The sequence below is a fragment of the Purpureocillium lilacinum genome (assembly GCF_023168085.1).
Source record: "Purpureocillium lilacinum CBS 284.36 DNA, scaffold_5, whole genome shotgun sequence".
Classification (NCBI taxonomy): Eukaryota; Fungi; Ascomycota; class Sordariomycetes; order Hypocreales; family Ophiocordycipitaceae; genus Purpureocillium; species Purpureocillium lilacinum.
Window position 1 is genome coordinate 1,668,384 of NW_027072115.1, and position 22,693 is coordinate 1,691,076.

General features: G+C 59.8%; 9 protein-coding genes across 9 annotated transcripts; 4 read left to right on the plus strand and 5 right to left on the minus strand.

Annotated features, from left to right (window-relative positions):
* Positions 1-152: 152 nt before the first annotated feature.
* Positions 153-1,415, minus strand: PLICBS_007097 (erg26, C-3 sterol dehydrogenase; the record flags this gene model as incomplete). Its single annotated transcript, XM_018320493.2, has 2 exons — positions 153-797; positions 918-1,415. 2 exons carry the CDS (start codon positions 1,413-1,415, stop codon positions 153-155), a joined length of 1,143 nt encoding a protein of 380 aa, XP_018180390.2.
* A 696-nt stretch (positions 1,416-2,111) lies between these two features.
* On the plus strand, positions 2,112-3,524 carry PLICBS_007098 (uncharacterized protein; the record flags this gene model as incomplete). The annotated part of the gene is made up of 1 exon (XM_018320494.2): positions 2,112-3,524. One exon carries the CDS (start codon positions 2,112-2,114, stop codon positions 3,522-3,524), a length of 1,413 nt encoding a protein of 470 aa, XP_018180391.2.
* A 3,505-nt stretch (positions 3,525-7,029) lies between these two features.
* PLICBS_007099 (uncharacterized protein) lies at positions 7,030-7,563 on the plus strand (the record flags this gene model as incomplete). The annotated part of the gene is made up of 3 exons (XM_018320495.2): positions 7,030-7,170; positions 7,407-7,418; positions 7,522-7,563. The coding sequence occupies 3 exons, from the start codon at positions 7,030-7,032 to the stop codon at positions 7,561-7,563; spliced, it is 195 nt and encodes a 64-aa protein (XP_018180392.2).
* Positions 7,564-8,297: 734 nt separating this feature from the next.
* Positions 8,298-8,858, plus strand: PLICBS_007100 (uncharacterized protein; the record flags this gene model as incomplete). Its single annotated transcript, XM_018320496.1, has 3 exons — positions 8,298-8,603; positions 8,707-8,718; positions 8,814-8,858. The coding sequence occupies 3 exons, from the start codon at positions 8,298-8,300 to the stop codon at positions 8,856-8,858; spliced, it is 363 nt and encodes a 120-aa protein (XP_018180393.1).
* Positions 8,859-9,291: 433 nt separating this feature from the next.
* Positions 9,292-10,304, minus strand: PLICBS_007101 (uncharacterized protein; the record flags this gene model as incomplete). The annotated part of the gene is made up of 2 exons (XM_018320497.1): positions 9,292-9,732; positions 9,804-10,304. 2 exons carry the CDS (start codon positions 10,302-10,304, stop codon positions 9,292-9,294), a joined length of 942 nt encoding a protein of 313 aa, XP_018180394.1.
* An 825-nt stretch (positions 10,305-11,129) lies between these two features.
* PLICBS_007102 (proteasome subunit beta type-7) lies at positions 11,130-12,152 on the plus strand (the record flags this gene model as incomplete). The annotated part of the gene is made up of 3 exons (XM_018320498.2): positions 11,130-11,159; positions 11,253-11,403; positions 11,530-12,152. The coding sequence occupies 3 exons, from the start codon at positions 11,130-11,132 to the stop codon at positions 12,150-12,152; spliced, it is 804 nt and encodes a 267-aa protein (XP_018180395.2).
* A 706-nt stretch (positions 12,153-12,858) lies between these two features.
* Positions 12,859-15,445, minus strand: PLICBS_007103 (glutamine--fructose-6-phosphate transaminase (isomerizing); the record flags this gene model as incomplete). Its single annotated transcript, XM_018320499.2, has 5 exons — positions 12,859-13,079; positions 13,141-14,723; positions 14,836-15,067; positions 15,191-15,261; positions 15,441-15,445. 5 exons carry the CDS (start codon positions 15,443-15,445, stop codon positions 12,859-12,861), a joined length of 2,112 nt encoding a protein of 703 aa, XP_018180396.1.
* Positions 15,446-19,276: 3,831 nt separating this feature from the next.
* Positions 19,277-20,640, minus strand: PLICBS_007104 (26S proteasome subunit rpt4; the record flags this gene model as incomplete). Its single annotated transcript, XM_018320500.2, has 4 exons — positions 19,277-19,397; positions 19,458-19,914; positions 19,968-20,354; positions 20,430-20,640. The coding sequence occupies 4 exons, from the start codon at positions 20,638-20,640 to the stop codon at positions 19,277-19,279; spliced, it is 1,176 nt and encodes a 391-aa protein (XP_018180397.1).
* Positions 20,641-21,428: 788 nt separating this feature from the next.
* On the minus strand, positions 21,429-22,052 carry PLICBS_007105 (uncharacterized protein; the record flags this gene model as incomplete). Its single annotated transcript, XM_018320501.2, has 1 exon — positions 21,429-22,052. The coding sequence occupies one exon, from the start codon at positions 22,050-22,052 to the stop codon at positions 21,429-21,431; it is 624 nt and encodes a 207-aa protein (XP_018180398.2).
* Positions 22,053-22,693: the final 641 nt, after the last annotated feature.

Consider the following 22,693-nt stretch of genomic DNA (forward strand, 5'->3'; position numbering starts at 1 on the left):
TAATGTATTTTACAGGCCGCTTGTTTAACGTAGGATACGACATTGCGACCACTGTAAAAGTTCCAGTTCCTGTATATGTACATGACAGCATTAGGTTTATACTCTTATTCTCGTCCACTCGTCGCGCCGCTCAGCCACCTTTTATCCCTTCTTCATTGCGCCTTGACGGCGGCAGCAGCCTTCTTGTCCTGCTCGAGGAACCAGGCGACGCCCCTGTCGACGCCGTCCTGCAGGGTCCAGGGGGGGTCGTAGCGCAGGACCGTCTTGGCCTTTGTGATGTTGTAGTAGCGCGTCATGGTGGACATGACGGCGCGCTGGCGGGTGAAGGTGGGGGGCTTCTGGAGGATGCCGAAGACGACCTCGCTGGCGAAGCCCATGGTGGTGCCGAGGCCGCGGGACAGGGTCCAGACGCCCTCGGTGCCCTTGTCGTGGCCGGCGGCGCGCCAGACGGCGCGGGCGAAGTCCCAGAAGTAGCAGGGGGCGTCGTTTGTGATGAAGAAGACCTCGCCGTCGACGCGCTCGTGGTCGAGGGGCGCGGTGGCGGCGCCGGCGGTGAGGAGCAGGGCGCGGGCGGCGAGGAGGTGGGCGTGGGCGACGTTGCCGACGTAGGTGAAGTCGAAGATGTTGGTGTTGTCGCCGAGCTGGATGTTGGTCTTGCCGGTGCGGTAGGCGCGCAGGAAGCCGGCGAGGGTCTGGGCGTCGCCTTCGCCGAAGATGCCGGCGGGGCGGAGGGCCGTGGTGACGAGGTTGGAGGGGGACTGGCGGTTGGCCTTGATGACGAGCTCCTCGGCGGCGGCCTATGCAAGCGCGGTCGCATGGCCATGTCAGCCATTGAGCTGAGGTGATTCCCGGAAGCAGTATGGGAACGGAGGGGGGGGGGGGGGGGGATGGGTCATGAGTAGACAGGCATCACGCACCTTGGTCTCGGAGTAGTACTCGCGCTGCAGCGCGCCGCGGATGACGGGCCAGCGCTCGTCGGCGTTGCGCAGGTCCGACTCGTTGTCGCTGATGACGCTGGCGGAGCTAGTGTAGACGAGGGCCTTGACCTTTGCGGCCTGGCAGGCGGCGACGACGGCAGCGGTGCCGCCCACGTTGACCTTCTTGTAGAGGTCGCGGGCGACCTTGGTCTCGCCGCTGGCGACGGGGCTGGCCGTGTGGATGACCACGTCCGGGCGCAGCTCCTCGAAGAGGGCGCGCAGGCGGGGCTCGTCGGTGATGTCGCACTCGCGGTAGGCGGCGCCGGCGACGCGGTTCTTGTCGCAGCGCAGGTCGACCGAGGTGACGGCGCGGGCGGACCACTTGGGGCTCGTGAGGGCCTGCGTCACGATGTGGTGGCCGAGGAAGCCGTTGCCGCCGATGACGAGGACGTGGCCGAGGTCGTCGCCGCCGCCGCGGGGCTGCTGCGTGGGCGCCATGGCTTTGGGCTTGCTGCGGGTGTGGGTGGTGGTGAGGTGGTGGTTCAGGCGGAGATGGACGGTGGGTGGTGGTGAGGTATCGTGGAAGTCATCGTTCGTTGGCGACCTCCTGATGCTAACGTCAATCGATAGCGAGGACCCCCACCCCCTGCCAATTGAGGTTGAATGGGGGTGGGCTCATCCATGCAGCTGGAGCGCCCCATAATAGGCCACCTGGGCAGCTCTGTGTTCTACGTACTGACAGCGGGCAGCTAGCGGGCACCTGCTGTGGCGTCTCTGCAGGGACCCCGAAGCTCCCCCCCCCCCCACCGGCTCCCGCCCAACCAATCCATTGGATCGACCATTGGCTCCACTGCTGCCTTGATCCTCAACTCAACCTTGGAACCTCACTCACTTTCACGCCGTTGTCTGTGCCTCGCGGCGGCGCCCGCATCAGACTCGAGTCACGTTTTCGCGCCGCACACAGCCAGAGCGCGGAGCCGTTCCACGAGGAACCCCTCAGCCGCATGCAGTCAGCACCAGCTGCCTAGCCAGCGCATCGACGAAGAGTGCCACCCTCTGCTCGTGGACGCTTATACTTAAGTGCAAGTTACGGTCCGCTCGCAGCAGGCCTCATTCACCGCCCCCCTTCGCCATCATATTGCCACCTTTCGCCATGGGACGTTACCGTATACGGCAGAGTACCAGCTTCTCAGGATGGCACGGCAGTCGAAGGATGTTGAGATCCTCGTTCACGTAGCGGCGCCGAGTAGGACCGCGGACGACGTCACGTATCGCCGACTCGCGCAGGCGTATCTCTCCTTCACAGCCGACAGACGGACCAGAGTGGCAAGCATAGCAGCGACCGATGAGCCTGAGAGAAGCAGTCCGGCAGCGGCAGAAGAACCCCCGCCCTCCTTTCAACCGCCAAGACTGCCGTCGTCGTCTCAAGGGTACGCCACGGCAGCCCCCGACGTCGCCTTCGGCCCAGACTCGCAGGATCTAAGCTTCCAGAGCGCGTGGGACAATCGCTCGTCGCCATGCCTCCCACCTGCGAGCCACGATTCACCTCGTTCGTCACTGTCGACGTCACAGATGAATCGCGACGCGATACCGGCGCTGTCGTCCTTTTGCGTCCCGCCGAGTCAGATCAGTGACTCTTACCCGCTCCCCGATCCGTCTATCCTCCAGGACACACCGACGAGGATCCTCCAGCGGTTTCTGAACCGGCCTCGGGCGTCTACGGATACGTCCACGTCGCCTTCACCGTCTAAAAGGCGCCAATGGCGCAGGGATGGCACCGCAGACAACGACGAGACCATCGACGTCCCGTCCTCCTTTCCGGCTCCGACCCAAGACGAGGTGGATTCTAACACGTCCGTCGTGTCTCTTGGAGAACACAAGGTTATTCCGGTGACGCCCCTTGTGCCTCATTTGCCGCCAGGGGGCCGGAAACGAAAGACCGATGTTCGCGAAGAGGAGCAATCTGTGATCGATGTCACCCACATATCCAGCAGTGTGTTGAGCAACCCGCCAACGTCTTCACCTCACCGCGCCGGGTCAGAGCCGCTGCCGTCAAAGAAGGCACAGACAGCATTCGGTGGTATCGATGCTCTCTCTCTCTTGCGCAGCTCCAGCGATACGGGTCGCCTGCGCTCGTCTAATCTCACAGCCGTGGACGAGGTTGCCAACCGACTTGAGATCAGGCCTCCCTCACCGCCCATTGGAGTTGATCATGTCAAACCCCAAGACCTCGTCACCGACAGGCTCGCCAAGCTGGCCCTGGACCTGTCCTCGCGCTACCACCCCGTGGAGTTGCGCCCCGTGGAACCGCTCGAGCGCGGCTACTGGCTAATCGACTGCTCGCGCTGGAGCTCAGAGAAGCGCCTCGAGGCTTGGGTCTTCCTCACCAACTACCTCCACAAGGGCCTCGCGGGCTGGGGCGTATGGTGCCGACGCGATGCCGCTCACGGCTGGATCCGCCTCTACTGCTGGGGTTGCGTCGTCAAGCACACGTATCTGCTGCTGTACCTCGCCAGCGCTCGGCAGATCAAGACGACGAGGGCGAAATGGATCGGCAGCGACGGCGAGATGGCGTTGGAAGTGCCGGCGCGGGACCGGCGGTCATGACGTGGACGTTTTAGTTCAAGCAGCTCCCGCTGGGATCTGGCGCATCTGCATACATTGCATTGTCGGCGTTTTCTGTGTTTATGCGGTGCTAGTCGAGAGCCGAAGATAAAGTTATATATCTACAATATTGGCAGTCTCGATTAGGGATCGGTGCCAATGTTTCAGTTTCAAACACAAAGAAGTAGAGCAGTTGAACGCATTTGTCCTTTCTGGCCACGTTAATGCCGCTGCTGGAAGTAGAGCACGAGTCATGGCTCAGTGATGTAGTGTGCGCTTCATGCGCCTAGAGTAGACACCAAGACGTAGATGTTGGGCTGGGGGAGCATGAAGTTATTGATGATGCGCGTGGGGCCACTTTCAGATTACAAGCGGAAGGCCTTGCGGGAGACAACATGGTCGAGGGTTACATTTGCGCTGCACACAAACTCGCAACAATAGTCGATATAAAGCCATGATGGCTGCCGCGACAGATGGTCAACCGCTGGTTCATCCTGCCTCAATCTCGTCTTAAGTCATTTTCAAGTTATACTTCTCGACATACCAAAGCAGAACTACTTACACAACTAACCTATTTTACGATGAAGGCATCAGCTGCTGTTGTTGCTCTTTTGGCGGGCGTCCCCGTTGGAGCTGCTCGCTTACAGTGCGAATCAACCCTGGATTGTGGCGGCTGTAAGTCCGCGCAGCCTGGAAAGCCTTTGACGCAAGATTTCGAAGACCTCTACAATAAAGCCTTAGCAGACGGCTTCACCCGCCCAATGGTCTGCCAGACGTGTCAAGGGACTCTTCTTGGCCCAAAGTGGTGCGTTCCCACGGAAGAATTAACTGGAGGGAGGCTTCGAAATGTAAGTCGTGGTCTGGCCTTGCTCCATGGCGAAAGCCAGTGGTATGGAAATTTTTCTCGTAGAAATAAAAGTGCTGACCACAATTCTACCTGTTTAGCAACTTAGACGTGTAAGTGTTCGTGTCTGTTTTGGGGAACGAACTTGCCTTTCAAGATGGCCGTCGCTGACGTGAATCTTCTGAATGTCTTTATAGATGATTGCCCAAGACGCGAAGAAGAAGAAGGACGCCCAGAAACAAGACGAGGCTAAAGGCAAGGAAGCCGAAGAACACGGAGCAGAGGTAGCCACGAATGCCTGATTTTCATTCAGATCGGCAATTCCCTCTTTAGAAGCGTCTTGACACACGGCCAAGTGGGGATAAAGACCTAGTGAATTAACAATATGATCAATACGAACCCAGAGCCCCTCGTTCAGACCTGAAGGCTCCAAATGTTTACCCTGGGCAGGGTTTGCACATTTTCCCTTTGGCTGGCTCATGGATTCAGTTGCTTAGAGTCTGGTCTACTATGATATGGAAACAGCGAGTATAGGCCACAAGACGGGATATTGCCTGTGGCTTGTTCTGGGTCACCGAACACGCAAGTTGTGAGATTTGCTGGTACCAATTGTCTCAACCGCATCCTTCCCAGGTGATGTCTTGGGCAGGTCCAGTGACAAGTTACGTTATTGAGTCTGTAGACTTGCGAGCTTTACACAGACGTTCCTCCAGAACGCAAGTCTTGCCAACGGCACTGCACAGGCCTGAAGTGCGGAATCGGCGGCCGAAAACAACATGAACTCAGCTTCTCCAATCGTCCGTGTAAGCATGTGGCCACGGCAAGCCACGCAAATACCGAGAGCGGTGCAACAAGCCTGTCATCAATGCGCCTTCTGCAGATGGAAATGTCAATGTGGTGTCCACTGGAGGACAATGAGGGCGGGCCGGCTCCCTCGGGGCCAGGACTCGACTTACACCTCCGTTCTTGATCTACGTTGCCGCACGCAGTGATTAGCCAGGATCTCTTCCCCGTTCGACGTAGATGATAGAAAGGGCATTCTTACCATTTCCAGGGCCTGTCGACGAGTTGTGACGCATCAGCGCTCCGCTCGTGGCGTGGGAGTTTTTGAGCGTGAAGAAATGAAAGAGGCTTGGAGGGGATCAACGCTACTTACCTTCTCCAGCGCCTCCCCCTTGACGGCCCGACGCCAGGAACACCACGTCTTGTTCGGATCGCCAGGTTTCTGCGATCCTAGTTCGTAGCAAAGGGAACAGGACAGCGGCTCGGAAAACCCACGTGCCTTGGCCTCGCTGTACACGACGGTAAACGACTTGTCGCCCTGGCCAAGGCAGCCTCCGCAGTCGAGGTGATTGTCGCATTGCTGGTCCAGGAGGCGCGCTGGGGTGGCCGAAGCGAGCCCGATGCAAAGGGCGGAGATGATGGCAATGGCTTTCATGGCGGTGAGCTTTTGCCTCGACGTTGGGAGGGATGGAGAGGAGCGCGGTGATGATGTCGTTGGGAAATGACGACTTATGCAGTGAGGCGCAGGAACAAGACGGGCAAGGTCGCGATTTAAACGGGTAGACGGTTTGTTCAATGGGAACACACGCATCTCGTTGTTCCATCAAGTCACCGGATGAGTACCTAGCCCACGTGGTCACCTTTACGAAATGGCATAAAAATGCATCATCAAGTGCTCGGTATCTCCATTTCGCTTATGCGGTCGCAGCGGTGCGCCGGGGTCTGGTTCATGCATAAAATGCGATGGACCCAGGTAGTTTATATGACTTTGCTTAATGTGAGCATGTACGGTTCTTAACTACCAAAAGTCTATCGATTATCAATGTCAGGATTCAAGGTGACAACGGGCGAGTGTATTCATATAATAGTCTCCTTGCCCACTTCTCGCTCAAGGTCCTGTCGCCAAGGGGCTGCATTGACGGGACAACTGCAACCCGCTAGTACGTACGACTCAGCGAGTTGAGAGTTCAAAAGCACTTCATGGGTCGCAACGTGTACTTCCTATTATGTATGTGGCATCTCCATGGGGGGAAGCGGTGAATGAGATTGTGCGCACGTAAAGGATTTGTGGGCGGCCGACCGACATCGCCAGGATACCGCACAAACAGCTGATTCGCGCATTGCGTCGAGAAACTACCGATACGAGCACGCGCGATGGGATGCAGCAACGTTCGTCTCGGAACCCCTTACACGCAAAGCTGGTATCGTGAAAGGAGGCATGAGTCAGTTCACTGAAGCGTACCATCCTCTCGACTCATGAGCTCCGCTGTACTCATCAGACACTACGTTGAGAACACGACGATGGCTTCGTATCGCAGTCATGGCCAGAAGCGGTCTGCAAGAGGCACGAAGCAGCCGCCGATGGATATATTAACCTGATAGCCCACCGAAAGAGGCCAAGAAAGTGAAAGAAACAGCATTCACCATCGCATCCATCCATCTGTCTACCTTCGAGACCCAAAACTCAACTCATCCTTCACCCCGCCCAAAGACGCCCCATCCCATCACAATGAAGACAGCCGCTGCCACCGTCATCGTCGCCGTGTTCTCCGCAGGCTTGGCCAGCGCCTGGCGCACGCGCCCCTCCCGAACCAGGGCGAGAAGGGCTGCGAGACCCACGCCGACTGCGGCGGCTGCGATGGCAACGCCGACCTCGACGCCATGTTCCAGGACGGCGCCGCCAACGGCTTCGGCACCAAGACCTGCTACACCTGCAAGAAGGTTTGGCACACTGAGGGAAACTATGATGGGCCGTCCAAGAAGTGTCTCGCCCAGCAGTACTCCGATTGGGAACTCGAATGGGTAGGTTTCTCCATTCTCTCCCTCCACTAGGTTCCCTTTATGTTCTGCTCTTTGTGCTTCGTGCCCTTTCTCCCTTTTCTCTCTCCCACTCGGCGAGACGACGGCCTGGCGCCGACGTTGAGTCCGGGGCGAGAGGGAGTGAGAGGAGCGGAGCGAGAGAGTTGAGGCGCGCAGAGAGGTGACCGGAGCGACTGAAGTGTTGAGGCGAGTGCTAATCTATCTTGTTCCATCAACAGATCCTGAAGCAGGTAAGCATTTAACCGAGAGGAGCCCCTCCCTACGCAGTAACCGCGTACGCCCCAGCGAAGCGCATGTATGCTGATGTGACCGGTGCTTGCTTCGTCGTTCCAGCTCATTGCTGATCGCGACGACGCGCCCCGCGCCGAGTACTAACTCGGCTTCCCGTTCCGCCTCCCGTCCAAGCCCAGCAAGTCGAAAAGTTTAATGTATGGGCAAGCTACAGCATAAAGCATGGGCACGCTGCAGCATACAACATGGGCGGTCGCTCCTACGCAGTACGGCAACTTTACTACGTAGCATTTTCAGGGGAGGGGGGCGGCCAGCAGTGTGGGATACGCGAACGAGGACGAAATCCCTTCTCCGCCAAGCGACCTCGGCAGGAACAGGAAGAGCAGGTATACACCTAACCTACCTTCACGTGTTGCCGAATACCACAATGCCGAGTATGCGCGATAGGGGTACGGTGACACCACCCCGTCCTTGTTTGTGTGTGTTCACGGCTGCTGGCGTCGATGTTTGCTTTCGGTTCTGTCTGCGATGGGGGATGGCTCTTCGCCGGTCCCTTAGCAGACTCTATTATCACTTTTAACTCACTACATATTCATTCATTCTTATATACCTTGTAAACACACTATGAGCACAATGTATGTGCTGTCCAATGGGCTATTGCAATATATGTAGACTTGTTTTAGTCGGACGTAGTATAGGACACGGAGCCGAGGGCACATGCATCTTCTGTCGAGAGGAGCAAGCAACAGGCCGCACATACATATTCTCTTCCACCTGCCTCTCCTGCCAGACTAATTCACAAAAGCATCTCCGTCCTCATTCGAAAGGCTCAACAGACAACTGACAACTGCACCCTCACTCCACCCAGTACACCCACGATGAAGCTCTCCACCACCGCCCTCCTCCTCGCCGTCCTCTCCGCCGCCAGCCCAGCCAGCAGCGCCTGGCACCGCCCCGCGTGGCTCCTCCCCATCGGCTTCACCTGGCCGGGCTGCCGCTCCGACATGGACTGCGGCGGCTGCGCCGGCGACACCGACTTCGAGGCCCGCCTCCGCACGGCCAGGGCGGACGGCTTCTCCGGGTGGATGAGCTGCGCCACCTGCGAGGCGGTTCACGGGCGCAGGCCGCGCTGGCCGCGGAAGGTGTGCGTCCTCCGGAGCCGGACCGGCGCAGGGCTCGAGTTTGTGAGTGTCGCTTCGGGGATCACGGAGGGTGGTTCCAGGAGGCGGGGGGTTGATGCAGAGCAAAGTCGTGCTAACCCCTTTTCTTTCTTTTGACTGTGAACAGACACTGGAGAGGGTAAGTAAAGGAAAATATGCAAGCATCTGACTGAGACGAGTCGACGGAAAGGCCTATTCCGAATGGCCATGCTAACACCCCTGGCACCATCTCAGCTCCTCCACGACAAGAAGAACATGGAGAACAAGAAGCAATGCTAGCATCCCGCAGTAATTCCCGTCCGACACGGGCAGCGAGTTCACCGTCCCCGTATGTCAACTACGGTCGTTATATGTAACGCCAAGGTAACAGAATCAGCCCGGCCAGAAGGTTGTGGAAACAGGTGTTTTGCGGATTCGGATGGGCTCTCGCCGTCAGAATACACACGATATGCTTCACGGGACTCATTCCGAATTGCGAGATTCATAAACATAAAGCAGCTGGTATACATGGTGGTATGACAAGCAGATAAAGCCGGGCACAAAAGAAAAAAGACGAGCACCCCCCCTCAGGCACTGTCCAGCCTGCGACCCAGTACCCCGGTGCTTTTCGATAGCATCACTCCCAAAGAAGCCACTCCAAGTTCAAGCCACTCCAAACACATCTAGTACAAGTCGTCATCCAAGTTGGTGTTTCGGTTGCCGCGCTTCTCGTCTACGAGGGCACCTGGCCCGACGACCCGCCCTTGTGCTCCTTCCAGTAGGCCCTCGCCTTGTCCTTGAGCTCCTTGAGCTGCGCCCTCGACGTCTCGGCCTCGTCCCGGGCCATGTCCTGGAAGGGCTTCTTGTCGGCCTCGCTCATGGACTTCCACTCGGCGCTCATGGCCCGGAACGTGTCCTGGGCCGAGGCGCCGGAGCCGCCGGAGGCGCTGGCGCCCCGGAAGCGCGACTTGACGAAGAGCGTGTAGGGCGTGCCGGCGCGCTTGGGCAGGCGCTCGTCGTGGATGAGGTAGACGCGGCTCTTGTCCAGGCGGCGAGCCAGGCGGCGGCGAGCCACGTTGGCCATGTAGACGGCCTCGGGCGGGTATGACTCTATCCACTGCTGGCGCGTTTGCTTGTTGGCCGTCTGATTAGACTGCGCGGTGGCCCGCAGGCGCTGTATCAAAGCCGTTAGTAAGAGATCTATGCCGCAGCACCGAAGGGCATGGCGTAGAACGCAAAACGTACATCCTTCTCGTACTCGGACAGGCCGCTGAACCGCGAAGCCACCTCCTTGATCTTGTCCGTCAACTTGCCCTGCCCAGAGGGCAAGTTGTCGGCGACGTACACAGACCAGAGCGTCTCGGGCAGCAGGCTGGGGCCCTTGAGCAGGGCCATGTTCTTGAGCTCCTTGATCTCGGCCTTTTCCTTCTCCTCGGGCGTCAGGACCTTCTTGGCCTTCTTCTTGGGCTTCTTGGGCGCCGCCTTCTTGGCCGTCTTGGTGGCCGTCTTCTTCTTCTTCGTCGTCTTGGTCCCGGCGGCCTTCTTCGCGCCGGAGCTGCTGTTGGACGATGCGGCCGGGGAGCGTGCCCACGCCGTGGCGGACAGGCAGCGCACGGGCAGGGCGGCGCCGTGGAACGAGGGCCGGGCGGCGGCGGCCTGGGGGGTGAGCTTGGCGGCGGCGGCGAGCGTGGACGGCGCTGAGGCCATCGCGCGGCGGGCGGCGGCCCGGCCGATGGACGTCAACATGGCGACGGAGGTGGTGGTGGGTGTGGTGGTGAGCTCGGGTGCGGCGGGCGGTTTGTTTACTTTCGGCTTGCTCGTCTTATCGCGAAACAGATGCGCGGCGTCTAATTGAGCTCTCTATAGTCTCCCAGCAGCGCGCAGGCCAGAGACAAAAATCGATTGCAGTAGAGACGGGGGCGGGTGCGTGCGCATGAATGGCCCGGGTCGCACGACAAGAGGAGGATGGATGGGAGTGTGGTGGTTGACGAAACAGCGAGGGCTGGGCTGGGCTGGGCCTCTCAGCTGCTGGTTGGCGGCGTGCGTCGCATGCGGTCGGTCGCATGTTCCCCCTCCTCCTCCTCCCTTGTGCCAGGAACCTTGCGAGCTGCAGCCAATGCGCCTGCCACAGTTGCACAGCTAGCTCCAGGAGGAGCTGCAGGGAGCTACCGTGTTCTCTATACGGGACTTGCCGGCTGCGTACCCGTTGAAGGACAAGTACTCGGTACATGTAGAGCTCCGACGCACCATCTGGCCAATCACCAGCTGTGATGTCCGCTTATGTAACATCTTGTCGCCGTCCGCTCCGTGCTCAGCGCCAGGCAAGGCCTGGTTCAGGCTGCCGGAGGACGCGCGACACTGACAAGAGCCAGCCAGCCAGCAAGCCAGGCAGAGCAGCTCCAACGCCAGCTCGCACCGTCACTCTCAGCAGCATCACGACCCATCACCACCACCATCGACGCCGCATCGAACCAAACCCACGTTCGACCACCGCTCCCTTCCGTCTCCGCATCTGCCATTGCGATACTGATTAACCCTCTCCCATTCACCGGACCCCCCGCCGCCGCAGCCATGGATCACCGACCGCAGGCATGGGGCCGAGTACGTCAACTCCCCATCCGAAGAATTAAAAGCATCCCAATGCCCGCGAGTCCCGCAGCTAACCTGTCCGTCTTCTTCGTTCGCACCTTATAGCCCAGAGATGACGTCTACGGCTCCTACGACGCATCGTTCATGCAGTCCAACAACGGCCCCAAGCAGGCCACCCAGCAGCCCATCGTCACCGGCACGTCGGTAATAGCCATCAAGTTCAGCGACGGCGTCGTCATCGCCGCCGACAACCTGGGTGAGTTATGCTCCTGCCTCCCCCTCCCTGTGCGCTCATCCAGCGGCCACTTGTCCAGCCAGCGTCCACATAGTGAGAGAGAGAGAAGAGAGAAACGGCGCTGACAATGATACCTCCCCCACACAGCCTCGTACGGCTCCCTCGCGCGCTTCACCGACGTCAAGCGCCTCCGCCCCTTCGCCAACTCCTCCGTCGTCGGCTTCTCGGGCGACGTCTCCGACATGCAGTACCTCGACCGCCACCTCACCGACCTCGCCCTCAACGAGGCCTACGCCGACACCTCCCCCGACGCCGCCTCCCACCCGCGCCTCAACGCCGCCAACCTCCACCGCTACCTCGCCAAGCTCCTCTACCGCCGCCGCTCCAAGTTCGACCCCCTCTGGAACCACGTCCTCGTCGCGGGCCTCGACGACGCCGGCGCCCCCTTCCTCGCCGCCGCCGACCTCCTCGGCTCCACCTACTCCTCCCCCAGCCTCGCCACCGGCTTCGGCTCCATGCTCGCCCAGCCCATCATGCGCCGCTACGTCCCCGACGAGGAGTCGGCCAAGAAGCTCTCCCGCGAGCAGGCCGTCGACATCATCAAGGAGTGCATGAAGGTCCTCTTCTACCGCGACGCCAGGAGTCTCGACAAGTACTCCATCGCCGTCGTCACAAAGGACGGCGTCGAGCTCAAGACGGACGAGCAGCTCGAGAAGCAGAGCTGGGCCTTTGCCGAGAGGATCAAGGGCTACGGTACGCAGACGGTCTAAGAGCCCCCAGCGACGGAGGTATGGAGGTATAAGGAGACGCTGCGTCGGGCTGGTGCAGACGTCGACTGGGTGTATGTTTGTCAGCTCAGGCAGAGGACATGCAGCTTCGCTAGAGCCCATAGAGGACTGTAACAATAAAGCACAGATTTCACGCGCCAGATGGCTAGACCACGAACTTTCGTGGCACTTGCGTATTTAGGATCGACCATGCGTCCGCACAGATGGTGACGCGGCTGCACTAGAGTAAGAAAGGACAGTAACAACAAACACACATCCAACGACCAAATTCTTCATCAAACAACGGGCATTCGTGACGGTTGTGTGTTGCTAAAATACCATGCTTCTGCACGGATATAAACGCTACCACAATTACTACTTGTTCCCAGTCAACTCAAGCCCCTCAGGGCTGTACATGACAATCCTCCGAACCCCCAATCTACCGCGGCGAGGACCACGCAAAGTGAATCCCAAACTTTCCATGCCCTGATATTACCAAATTGCTGTGTACCCAGTGTTCCTTGCCAAGAGTTCGCCCGTTTTCAAGATGAAGCCAACTCCTATTCCTCCCGCCCCTCAACGCGGCGGGCAAGCGCCAGCCTCCCAAACGCAAATCACAAGGCTTCGCCAGCTGCCCAGCAAACACGCCATACTCGTGGTGGCACGCCAGCGAGGCACACACGAGCTTTTCGCTCCCAGCGGAGCCCCTTTACTCGACGGTCACAGACTTGGCCAGGTTGCGAGGGAAGTCCACGTTGAGACCCTCGAGGACGGCCAGCCAGTAGGCAATGAGCTGAAGAGGAATGACGTTGAGAAGGCCCTGCAGGCAGTCGACCGTCTTGGGCACTTCGATCTTGGTGGCGTCAGACGCCTTGAACTCCTCGTCGCCGGCGTTGCAGATGACAATGGGCTTGCCACCACGAGCAATAACTACAAGACAGTGTTAGCAACCATGCGCGCAACAGGCGTTATGATGATGAGCGCAACATACCTTGCTGGTAGGCGTTGAGGGACTTCTTGAAGATCTCGTCGCGCGTGAGGATCATGATGATGGGCATGTTCTCGTCCACGAGGGCCAAGACACCGTGCTTCAGCTCACCAGACATGACAGCCTCGCAGTGGAGATACGAAATCTCCTTGATCTTGAGGGCGCCCTCGAGGGCAGTGGAGAACTGGCTGCCACGACCGAGAAGGAGCAGCGACTTTTGGTTCTGGAAGACCTTCTGGCAAAGCTCCTTGATGGGCTTGTCCAGGTCGAGAATCTCCTTGATCTGGCCAGAAATGTTAGACAGGCCAGCCATGATCTCTTCGCGACGCTGCTTCTTGGAAGCGCGGTCCTCACTGAGGGACAGAGCGAACATGACCATGGCGATGAACTGCGAAGTGTAGGCTTTGGTGGAGGCCACGCCAATCTCGGGACCGGCGTTGACGTGCACACCACAGTGGGTGAGCAGGGAGATGGAGGAGCCGACCACGTTGACGATGCCAACGGTGAGGGCGCCACGCTCCAGGCAGTATCTCAGCGCCATCAGAGAGTCGGCCGTCTCACCCGACTGGGAGACGAAGACGCAGGTGTCGTCGCGGAAGACGGGAGCCTCGCGGTCGAGGAAGTCCGAGGCGAGCTCGACCGAGATGGGGATTTCAGCAAGCTCCTCGAAGATACCACGCACCGCCATACAGGAGTGGTAGCTCGTGCCGCAAGCAATGAAGATGATGCGCCGGCAGCGGCGGATGGTGGAGATGTACGATCGCAGGCCACCGAGGGTGACGGTTTCGTTAGCAATGTCCAGGCGGCCACGCATGGTGTTGACGACCGACTCGGGCTGCTCGAAAATCTCCTTTTGCATGAAGTGGTCGAACTTGCCCTTCATGATCTCCTGGAGCTCAAGCTCCAGGGTCTGAATGGTTCGCACGTTGGAGCTGCCGTCGGCCTTCTTCAGGCGGTGGATGTTGAGGGAGCCCTCGTGAATGTGGGCAATGTCGTCATCCTCGAGGTACATGACCTTCTTGGTATGCTCGACAATGGCCGACGGGTCGGAGGAGAGGAAGAACTCGGTGGGCATCGGCATCCCGTCGTCGGTCATAAAGGCGCGGGACTGCGAGCGGTGGAGGAGCGACTTATCGGGGGCTCCGAGGAGGCTGGAGTTGCTCGGGGCGAGGAAGTCGCCGGCATTCTTCTTAAGAGCGACGTTCTGCGACGCAGCCTCGGCGGGGAGTGCGGTGTTGTCATCGGCGTACTCGACGTCGACAAAGTCGACCTTCATGCGGCGCTCCGTCTTGACGCCGATGACGAGGGGCGAACCCTTGCGGGCGGCAATGACCTCGTGGGGGTAGTGGACGGACTTGATGAGCAGGCCGTAGGCACCCTCGAGCTCCTGGATGACGGCCTTGGCCAGGTCCGTGAAGCCGATCTGGGGGTGCTGGTCGTGAATGTACTTGGTCAACTTGGCGATGCACTCGGTGTCGGTCTCCGTCTCGAACTTAAAGCCCTTGCTGCTGAGCAGCGTCTTGAGCTCCTTGTAGTTGGTGATGATGCCATTGTGGACAACGGTGAACTCCCAGTTGGGGTCGGATCTGCAGCGTTACGAGCCCACGATCAGCAAAGCGTCCAACCAAAAGAATGGTCCTCCAAGCCAAAAGGCCCCAAGCGTGGCCCTTGGAGTGAGGCGGGAGGGTCCAAATTTACCGGTGAGGGTGGCAGTTGGTGGTGGAGGGAGGGCCGTGAGTCGCCCACCGCGTGTGGGCGATGCCGGCATGTGAATCAAAGACCTTGTCGAGCTTGACGTCCGACTCGTCGATGAGCTTCTTCAGCTTGGCGACCTTGCCAACCTCCTTGAAGGCAAAGACCTCATTCTTCTTGTCGCCATCGACGGCCAGACCAGCAGAGTCGTATCCTCGGTACTCGAGACGGGACAGGCCTATTTGCGGGGGGAGCAAGGAGCTCTCACGTCAGACGGCTGCGTTTCAAAGAGGGGGGGGCGGCGTGTGTGTGCGCTCGGGGCGGGATGCTCAGGAGGGGGTGGCGCGCGGCTGATGCTCACCGTTGATAAGAGTGTCGAGGATGAACTTGCGGTCCTTCTCCACCAAATAGTTGATGTAACCGAAGATGCCACTGCGAGGGGGAAAGCAGCGTCAGCTATGCCATTCTCGCCAATTGGCCTCTGCCAGGTGCCCAGAGGGCGCCGCAAGCGAGGCGTTTGCCCTCGCGGACAAGCTCTCGCAGAGTGCGAGGGGGAGGGCGCTGCTTAGGCGGGGCGCCCGAGGCCGAGGCGGTGACGCGGGCGAGCTTACCACATGGTGATGACGATGCCTGGGCCTTGAGGGGGATATCGAGAGTCGTGCTGCGTAACAAACAAAAACCAAGTCAAATGCAGGGCAAGGCAAGGCAAGGCGGCAGGCAGGCAGCCAGACGTATGAAGGCGAAGGCAGGAGGAGATTTGTGCGAGAAGAGGGAATACGGGAAGAGGGACAAGAGGAAAGAGGGCAGCAGGAGCTGGCTTTATTATGGAGGGGGGTGGGCAAGGAGCAGCGCGGCGGCGGAGGAGGGACCTGGGATGGAGGGGAGGGGAGGGGAGGGGAGGTGCAGCAGCTGCTGCTTCAGCAACGCCTGTGCCAGGCCCACGCCACGGGCAGCCCAGGCGTGTTGGAGGGGCGGCCAGGCCGGGTTGGTGGGTGTGGGTGGCTCCGGTTGGCAGGAACAGGGGAGTGAGCGCGAGCGAACGAGGCTTGAGGGGGCTCAGCTCTAGCGCGCAGCCAAGGCCAGCAAGGTCAGTCAGTGCATGTGGGGAGGGGGCCAGGCGGCGCCTGAGAGGGGTCCACGGGTCGGTCAGGTCTCTCGTCCGGTCCCCATCTCAGCGAGGCGCTGGCAAGCCACCCAGCGAAGCTGCAGCACGGGGCAGGGCAGGCAGGGCACAGCACACCTCGCACCCGGACAGCAACGTCTAGGTACCTTCTGCATGCACAGCACACCACAGCACGGCAGCCGGGCTCCGGGTGCGCTGGCTGGCTGCCCGTCGCCGCCGGCGTCCCGCACCAGCTGTTGGACAGGACGGTTTTGTCCAGGGGGGCCCCCGGCCCTTCCATCCGCGCGTCTGTCGACGTCCGGGCTGCAGCAGCACAGGCGGTCAGCAGCGGCTTGCCGGCTCGTCGATGTGGCTGCTGCCGGGACGCTGATCTTGATGGCAGACACGGGCTCGGCTTGTGGGAAGCTTGACGGAAAAGATCTGCTCCCATCCTAGGGCCGGCCTGGGGTGGCCGGAGCTTTCTCACTGAGACGAACGGAGTGCTCGGGTCCTCACCAAGTACCTACTGCAGCTGCTGCTGCCATGGCACTGGAGACGGGGCTCTCGGGTTCGAGGCCCGTTGTCGACGTCGGTTGCATGGGCATCCATTCACTCTGCGTCAGGCCGTGTAAGTACATGTTAGCAATCTGCATGCCGATGCCGACGCCAACGCCAGGGACCAGCACCAACGCGGACGGAACGTGGTGAGGAAAAAAAAACACGAGCCGGCCCAGAGGGCGCCGCCGAGATATCGATACGAACGTGTAACTGAGGCCACCGCCGCTGGCGGGGGACGTGTGTCTCGCTTGGTGCCACCCCCCGCTGGCTACAGCAATAGCAACAGCAGCATCGCCATCGTCATCATCACCCCGGCCACTGGTCAACGGTGCGGCAGGCAAACGACACACGAGTGACGGGGCCGTTCAACACGCAGACGGCCGCCGCAGGCAGATGCCAGATTCCAGGCCGGGCTCGGTGGTGGGCGGCGGCCCGTGGCGTCACCAGCAGGTAATGCACATGGCGCGGCCTGTTTCGCCTCGCCAGGGGTCCCGCCGGACGCTTGTCTCGTTGGCGGGCCGTGATTTGTACAACAAACGAAGTCCACGATTTACCTGCAACGACGAGAGCCCCTCCCCGTGCCCCCCATGCCCACCCCGGGGGGCCACATTGCAGATCTCGGACACTCAAGGTGAAATTCTTGTCCTTATATTTTATGTTTTCGCGTGGGTTATGCTGCAAGACAGCGAAAACGGCCCGCGAATGCAGCATGTCAAGCAGGGGTGGGTATGGTCGCTGGCCGGCCATCCATCTTTGCTCTGAAGGGCAAACGATCCCACGGAAGTCAACGGGACGCTGCCTCGTCTCGCCTGGAGGGAGAATGGGGGCTCCGGAACAGAGCGCAGTCGAGGCCGCCATGGCATTTCGAATGCCGCGCCGCCGGTTCCCGTGTCAGTGGGCGTGGTGGCCCTCCGGGCTCCCCTTGGTGGGGTCCGACGTACCTGCTTGGCGGCTCAACTGGCGCACTAGCCGGGTGCAGCAGGAGCATGACGGGGAGCCCCTGGGGCCTGGCGGGGGGGCGTCACGGCAACGGGGTGCAGTGGTGCCTGGCCTGCGCTCAACTCTAGGTAGGTGTCCAAGCAACTGCAAGCCAAGTAAATCCCCGGCGCTGTGTAGCTGGAGGGGTCCCCGTTGCCCCATGTCATCGCCATCGTCGGCGAGGTCGTTCTCTTCGCTATCGTCGCGGGTCCCGCATCAACCGCTGCCCCCAGCTGCCCGGCAACGGCAGCAACAGCACCATCTGCCACAACACCACCGCATCTGTCATCGCTGCCCCTGGCCCGGCCTCACTCAAAACCCAGCTCACTCTGACGTACCTATCTTCCCACTGACTGACACTGGCCCGTGTCTCACCCGCAAGCCGGCCCGGCAGCACAAAGGAACCCCGAGACCCTACTCCGTCTGATCCTTTCACCTCGTCGGTAAGTACGTAGGTAAACTGTACTCCGCAAGTTTAACATGCATGCGCGGAACCCGTATTCGTATGGACGGTGCTGCGGGCATGCACTCCTGAGCCGAGATGCGAAATCAAGAGACACCATCAAAGCGTTCCGCGACTCATGGCAACGCGCACCCAAGAGATAGCTCCGAGCCGTTGCACACGGCAAACACGACGACACGCCCATCAACAACCGACGTCATTCTTCGTATTCAGGGGCCCGCTCCCTGCGCTTCCCCCAACAAGTGTCCCCTGGCCAGAAGCCCTCTTTTTTTTTTGGCCTTGCTCCTCCTTCCCAGAGTGCCTCCACTGCCAGCCCAGCAATCGACCTCTGCCCACCGGCGCGCCACAGCTCCCGAGGCTAGCAGAGAGAAGGCTCCCCTTTCACAGCCTCACTCGCCTCGCCTCGCCTGGCCGCGCTTCCAAGAATAGCACCCGCCCGGACCCCCCCCTGGCCCGCCCTCACCGCCATCAGCGCTCCTCATTGGTAAGGGCTCCAAAGCTCACCGCGCCCTGTACGCAGCCTCGCCGCCTCCTCGTCCTGCCGAGATCATCCACGGCTCCAGAAAACACCACAAACGCGCCGCAAACCGAGATGACCACCCTGCTTCCTTTTCCGGATCGTCAGCTAGCTCCACTCAACCGTCAGGCGTCAAGCTTATTGCATCCTTGGAGATGCCACAGCAAGGGCGTGGCGCGGAAGGATGGGAGAGAGAGAGAAAAAAAAGGGGCGCCGCCGTCCGTGGTCGTCCCGTGCCTCTGATGACGGACGTATTTTCCCCAGGCTCCATATCTGACATCAGCCTCGTCGGATCCCTCCACCGTCAGCCTGCCGAGCGAGCTTGTTGTCCTCGACGATCCGGCTGCAGATGTTGCCGTCTCTGGCCACACACATCACAGCCGTGCTGCACTCTACTTCGTACTGGTAAATTGGGTCAGCCCTGTGGCTGCATGGCCGAGAGCTTGCTCAACGACTTCTTCGCCAGGACCACGCTCCGAGGCATCTTGCTTCAGGCCACGCACAGCCACAGGGTCACTGCTCCTTCTGCAGCATATCCTGTTGGTCCTGTGCTTGTTTCAGACGCGAGAGGCACGAGGCGAGTTGGTTGGTCTGCACGTGCCCACGCCCTGCTTGGTGGTTCACCATCGGCGTCTCGCCAGTTGTGCAGCCAAAGCCCATCTATTGCCCAGGCGCCTGGGCGCCGCCTTATCCCTACCCTGAGCACGAACCGCCCGAGCCTGGCCCATGGCTGCTTTGCGTATTATACAGTCTTACACATCGCTTCTGTGACCCGTCCACCCCGCCACTGCTGCTTCAGGCCCCCGTACTACTATGCCATCCTTCACGCTCACAGCTTCTGGTACTCGAGCTTGCCCTCCAGCTTCTTCGCCTCGGCCACCTTGCGCACCGCCTTGTTGAAGTCGTCCTGGTTGATGGAGTCCCGATAATCCTTGATGGCAAACAGGCCGCTGCAGGTCAAAGTCAGTTCCTGGTCTGAAGCTCGTGCATGGGGACTTGACGAGTCTTACGCTTCTGTGACCACGTTTCGCAGGTCGGCTCCGTTCAGTCCGTCACTCATCTTCACCACGCTTTCAAAGTCCACCTCGCCGTCAAGAATGACGCTCTGGGCGTGGATCTTGAGAATCTCCAGCCGGCCCACCTCGTTGGGTAGCGGGATCTCGATCTTGCGGTCCAGTCGCCCAGCACGTAGCAGCGCCGGATCCAGGGTGTCGGGCCGGTTTGTGGCCATGATGATCTTGGTCTTGCCGAGGTAGTCGAAGCCGTCGAGCTGATTGAGCAGCTCCATCAGGGTGCGTTGGATCTCGCGATCCGCACTGGTACCTTCTGAGAATCGCCGACCGCCGATGGCATCAATCTCGTCCATGAAGATGATGCAGGGCTCGTGCTCCTTGGCATAACCAAACATCTCGCGTATCAGCCGGGCAGATTCGCCAATATATTTGTCGACAATGGCCGACGAGACGACTGTGTCGATGTCAGCACCTTGCACACCCTCAATATAGCATTTTGACGTCTACCTTTGAGAAAGTTGGTTTCCAGGCTGCTTGCCACCGCTCTGGCGAGAAGAGTCTTTCCCGTTCCCGGCGGACCGTAGAGCAAAACACCTTTGGGGGGCTTGATGCCGACTCGCATGAAGAGTTCCGGGTTCTTGAGGGGAAGTTCGATGACTTCTCTCAACTCGCGAATCTGGTCGTTCAAGCCACCGATGCCGGCAAAGCTGACCTGGCCGGGATCCTCGAGTGACATGTTGTAGACCAGAGGATCGACCTCACGCGGCAGCATGCGCATGATTGTGAGCGTCGTCATGTCCAGCGCCACACGAGTACCCTGCTTCAACTTCGCCCTGTCCACCTTCGATCTGCAGCCGACAACATATCGAGGTCCGGAAGATGCCTTGACAATAACTGCGTTTCTTGGTCAGCCTCGAGAAGTAGTGGGATCGCAATCAGGGCCACGGCGTCGAAGGAGGAGGGCCATACATCTCTCCTCGTCCAGCTGCTTCAGCACCTCGCCGATGATCTGGCCCACGCTCTGCAGCGCCTTGATGTTGTCCTCTGTCCGGTCAAACTCCTTCTGCAGGTCCTTGATCTCTAGCCGCAGGTTCTTGAGCTTTGCTTCCCATTCGCGGGATTCGATGAGCTTCGCGCGGTACGAGTCCAGGGCAGCCTGGCGCTCTTCCTCGGGTGACATGATCGGCGGCGTTTGTGAGTCGGGTGGGTCGATCGGAGAGGGGATTCTGGGAAGAGGGTCGTGCAGGTCGGCACGCCGGCAAAAGACGAGGAAATGCTGATCAAGGTGTCGGTTGGTGTTCGGTGATGATGCTGGTGGTTGGTGACCAAGGGTGCTTTGGAAAGCTTACCTCACGCGCTGGAGCCTGTGCTGGTGGAGCGCCACCGGGGCCGGCAGAAGGTCGGGGAAGGTGGGCCGCATCGTCAAGCAAATATTGGCTACCCTATACATCACATCTTCAACAAGTCGTTCAACTTGGTGCGAGAGAGTGAGGCTGATCGTGTGCTCATGGGAGCTCACTTAATCGCTTCAATTCTCCATTATGAGGGTATTTGCTATCATATGGACACGCACGTCTGGTCAATGTAGCTGTATGGCAGCACCCCTGAAGGAACGGATGCCACAGGTTTGATACGGCTCATGTATGGTGCCCGAACGCCTGACCTTCCCCGTGATCCCTAGATGAATCCCTACCCGTTTTCCCCTTGTCTAAAAGGATTTCATATCCGCCCAAGACTCCCATGACGAACCCCACCCACCACTGGTCGAATTCATGAGAAAGCGACATCCATGCCGCTAGTTTATCGGGCTGCCGGTGGATTGCACACTGCGCTGCTCGTTCCATCCGGGGTATCTGAGCCCTGGCAAATTCCAACATGCCCGGCGCTGCCAGAACGAGGAAGTGTCTGAGCAATCCATAGGCGTCACATCAAGCATTTAGTCGAAGCTGGCCAACACCAATCTTCGGCTCAATCCTTCTTGTCGTTGCCATCCTTGGCCGAGTCGGGTTTCAGTTCACCGTCGGCATCGAAGCCCAGAGCATCCAGCTCCCGGATCAACTCCTTGATCTTGATAACCTTGGCGATCTGCTCCGGAAGGAGAGTCTCTCCGCCCTCTTTCTTGCTCTGAAGCTCCTTGGCCTGCTTCAGCTTCTTCTTCAGGTTCCGGGCCTTCTTCTCACGCTCGACCTCGGGATCAACCTCCTCCATCTCTGTGGGTTGGGCCTCTGCCGCGGAGTTGCCTTTGCTGGTAGCGCTGGTACCGGCGCCTTCGCCCTCACCCTCCGCCGCAGCCTTTGCCTTCTTGCGCGCCTCGCGTCGCTTCGCGTTCTTGTTCGCCGCGGAGCTTTGATCCGGCTGCTCCTCGTCCTTGAGACCCGCCGCGCCGGGGATGCCTATCCGCTTGCCACGCTCTCGGAACGCTTCGGCGGTGCGGTTCTTGTAGACCTCGACGTCCTCGGGCGGGCGGTACCCGGGACGGATCTTGATCGCTTTTCGGGTGCTGCCGTCGGCGCGTACGGACTCGGGAATGTGGCGCTCGCCGCTCGTCTCGTCCGTGACGATGCCGGCGTTGGTGGTGGACTCGGAAGGCATCGCGGATGCTCCGTATGATGGGCGGTTGTGGGGAAGTGAGTGCGACGCGCACCGCAGGAGGCCACAAGAGCAGCCGAAGCGGGCGCCCTTGAGGATGTGATTGATGGAGGCGCCGCGATATCAGGGGTGATGGGGATGTTCGATGTGGTGGGCAGGAATTAAAGGTTGACCCGGTGCCTGACGAGGGGCACTTTGCGCCGCAGGAGGGAAGTCGCGACGACTTGGACGGGTTTAGTCCTCGCTGCCCCACCAGAGAAGTACGAAGTACAGAGTCCAGATGCTCCCAAGCTTCTCCCACTTGCAAATGCATGAGGATACTTCCCTCGTCTTGGGAACAGCGGCTACGGTGCAGACCATTAAACTGTCCTAGGTGTATCTAGTGCCTTGCAGCATACTACAGTGTTCTCGCAGCGTCGGAACGGTCGCATCCCTCACCACTTCCTTGATCCTGGGCTGAACCTTGCACGTGCTGCCACGCCTCGTCCGACCTGGAATCCGTAGTTCTGGATTGTGGCTGCAAGTTCATTTCAGTACATCTGGCAAGGCAATCACCGCGGCCCCGTCGCATATAGCTGCGGCGGCTTTATTTTCGCCAAATTCAGTGTACCTTGAAGAAGTGAACAAGCACATAGGGACAGGCG